This window comes from Urtica dioica, chromosome 7, assembly GCF_054948205.1.
Source record: "Urtica dioica subsp. dioica isolate 48M chromosome 7, U.dioica_male_clone48M_v1_H2, whole genome shotgun sequence".
NCBI classification, from domain to species: domain Eukaryota; kingdom Viridiplantae; phylum Streptophyta; class Magnoliopsida; order Rosales; family Urticaceae; genus Urtica; species Urtica dioica.
The window spans coordinates 20,813,588-20,816,732 of NC_142762.1; the positions used below are offsets into that span (position 1 = coordinate 20,813,588).

The following is a 3,145-nucleotide window of genomic DNA, read 5'->3' on the forward strand; positions in this document are numbered from 1 at the left end:
TTTTATTAATTACTTATTCTGATTAATTTGTTATTTAATTTGATTTAGAGAATTTCAATATTTTGAAGTAAACATGTCTAAGGGCCTAAACCGATTCACACTACTACAAATAAGCCTTTCTGGTGCGGAGAGGCATTAGGTACGACTTGTCGCACCTAAAAGCCACGCCTAATTGGGCATCAGGTGCGACTTGTCGCACCCATAGGGCTCCAGAAAATAAAAAAATTTCGCTGATTTTAAGTGGTATTGGGTGCGACTAGTCGCACCCAATAGTTTTGAAAACTATCAGGTGCGACTAGTCGCACCTGAAAGTCTAAAAAAAATTAGGCGCTCAACTTCTCCCCCTCATTTTTTTCATTTGTCTGACGTGGAATTAATTTTTAGAATTTTTTTTTTACTATCAGGTGCGACTAGTCGCACCTGATAGTTTTTTTAGGTGCGACTAGTCGCACCTATTTGAGTATCAGGCGCGACTTGTCGCACCTGATTACTAGGGTTAATTTATAAACTCAGCTTCGTCTTCTTCATCTTCTTCACTTCTTCACAGCCTCTCTCTCTCTCAAACTCCGACTCTCCCTCCCTCTCTCCCTCCCTTTGCGAGCCACCACCAAATATCTCACTCCCTCCCTCTTTTCCAAGCCACTACCATCTCCCTCCCTCTCTCTTCTCCGAGCCACCACCATCCCCTCCCTCTCTCTTCTCCGAGCCACCACCTGGAGTTTTTCGAGCATTCTCCGACGTCCAAGTCTGCGCGCCGCTCGTCCTCAGACCGGTCTTCTTCTCTCTCTCCAGTGCCGAGCGCTGGACACAGCGCGCGCGCGCCTCCGCTGGTTCACGCGGCCAGCCACCACCACCGCTCCATTTCTCTCTCTCTCGCCTGGTTCTCCCCGCCCCGTGCCACCTCAGCGTGCGCCCTTGACGCGAGCACCGCGCGAGGCCTCGACCTGAGCTCTACGTGGCTCGACGAGCCTCCGAGCCTCATTCCCGAGCCCCGGCACCTGCAACGAGCCGTGCTCCGTCTCCGAAGACGAGCTGAGAACCGAAAGAGGTATGATTTCTCGTCACCTCTGTTGAACGCTCATGGGTTGTGTTTAGATATTTGGTCGGGCTCGTTGCTCGTGTGGCTGAGAATTTTGATTTGGGGATTTTGATTGTGAGTGTGAATTGATGATTTTAATTGTGGATTTGAATTGTTTTCGGGTGGTTTGGGTCAGCCGTAGGTACTAATTTTGGGATTCTGAAATTGTAAGAATTGTTGATGTTATTGTCCCGTTGCTGGTCCTCCGCAACCGCTATCTCCGTCGGTCCTTTCCTCCGCAGCCGCTCCTCCGCGCCGGTCCTCTCCTCCGTACCGGTCCTCTCCGCCGCCTACGGTTATTTTTTGTGTATATATATATATTAATAATTAGTATTTTATATATATATATATATATATATTTTAACTTTAAATGGTTTAGTATGCTTAGGTTAATGTTTAGTTGAAATTATTTGTAATTGTATGCTTAGGTTAATGGTTTGAATTTGGCCGAATTTTTGAAAAAGAAAAACTGTTTGAACTGCCACTGTAAATCGATGTGGACAGACCGATATGATCTGAGTTCTTATTTTTGGATATTTTTCATGGATAGTAGACTGTATGAGCTTTCTAAAATGACTAAGAACATGTAAATCCATTGAGTATTGAATGAGTTATGAATTTCCAAAGTTTGTGTTTCGGAGCAGTAAAACGGGATTTCCAGAATAGTAACAGTGAATTACGGGCTGTTTTTGAGATAGCTATTCTTGTCGTATATATGCTTGTAATATCTCTTTAGAAAGCTACATGAGTCTACTTTCATTTGCCGCTAGAACAATTGATTTCAAGTTTTGTAGCTCGAGTTATGATGGTACGTCTCCCTCGTCGGCTATTGCATGGCCGGGTCCCAGAGAATGCTCGTTTACGAGTTCGTCCCCAACAATACCTTGGAGTTTCACCTACACGGTACCCCTTTTTTTCATCCCGGGTTTGGATTTGGTTTTTGGATCCAAGATTGTTGATGTGTATGTATGTATATATTGTAGGGAAAGGTCGGCCGAAAATGGATTGGCCAACCAGGCTGAGAATCGCCCTAGGGTCTGCAAAAGGGCTTGCTTATCTGCATGAAGATTGTAAGCTCTCGCTCGCTTGTGATTGAATTTTTTCTTTTGGCTTTTTTCAAATTTATTTTTTGACCCTGTTGATTGATGTTGCAGGTCATCCCAAAATCATTCACCGTGACATTAAGACGGCTAACATTCTCTTGGATTTCAAGTTTGAGGCCATGGTAAAAAAAAAATTTAACCTTTTTTCGTAGTGAATGGCTATGTCGCAATAAATGTTGTGGGGTTATCTTATTCAGCAAGAGTTGCACATTTTTTTTTCTTTGTATGTTTGTTTTCATAGGTTTCAGATTTCGGGCTTGCCAAATTTTCTTCGGATGTCAACACTTATGTCTCAACCCGAGTGATGGGAACTTTCCGGGTAAGACTCCATTCTTATGTGATTGTGATCTGGTTTCGACCGATGTTTTCTTTATTGGAGAATCCTCGGCAATAGTCGCAGAACGTTTGCTTAAAATAAGGGGTTACTCTGGAAGGAGACGTGTCGCTGGCGGACCTGAACGAGGGAATAAGACCCGGGAGCAGCACGGTGTACAGCTCACACGGGAGCTCGGACTATGACACGAGTCAGTACAACGACGACTTGAAGAAGTTCAGAAAGATGGCTCTGGGAAGCCAGGAATACGGGCCCAGCAGCGAGTACAGCGCACCCACCAGCAACTACGGCGTTTACCCTTCCAGCTCCAGCAGCGAAGGCCAAACCACCCGAGAACTCGACATCAGGGCAAAGAGAAACAGCGACGACTCGGGTTTTCGGGGCAACTCTTTAACATAGTAACACGAAAAAACGAAACAACTAAGGCTCTTCGGGGTTTTTTTTTTTTTTTGTGTAAAGATTTCCAATGCACGTTCATTGCAAGAGAATGTAATATCTTGGCTGATTTTTTTTTTTAAAACGAAATAAGAAATGAAGTCACTTTTAAATAAACTGACATCCAAAAAACTACTCTTTTAAAAGATTTGACGTCGCTTTTTTAAAAAGCGACGTCTAAACCACTGTTTGGTG

General features: G+C 44.0%; 1 protein-coding gene across 1 annotated transcript; it reads left to right on the forward strand.

Moving 5' to 3' along the window:
• Nucleotides 1-1,896: 1,896 nt before the first annotated feature.
• Nucleotides 1,897-2,914, forward strand: LOC149390375 (proline-rich receptor-like protein kinase PERK1). Its single transcript, XM_089619760.1, has 5 exons — nucleotides 1,897-1,981; nucleotides 2,062-2,148; nucleotides 2,233-2,303; nucleotides 2,423-2,500; nucleotides 2,645-2,914. The coding sequence occupies exons 1-5, from the start codon at nucleotides 1,912-1,914 to the stop codon at nucleotides 2,912-2,914; spliced, it is 576 nt and encodes a 191-aa protein (XP_089475886.1). The 5' UTR covers nucleotides 1,897-1,911.
• Nucleotides 2,915-3,145: the final 231 nt, after the last annotated feature.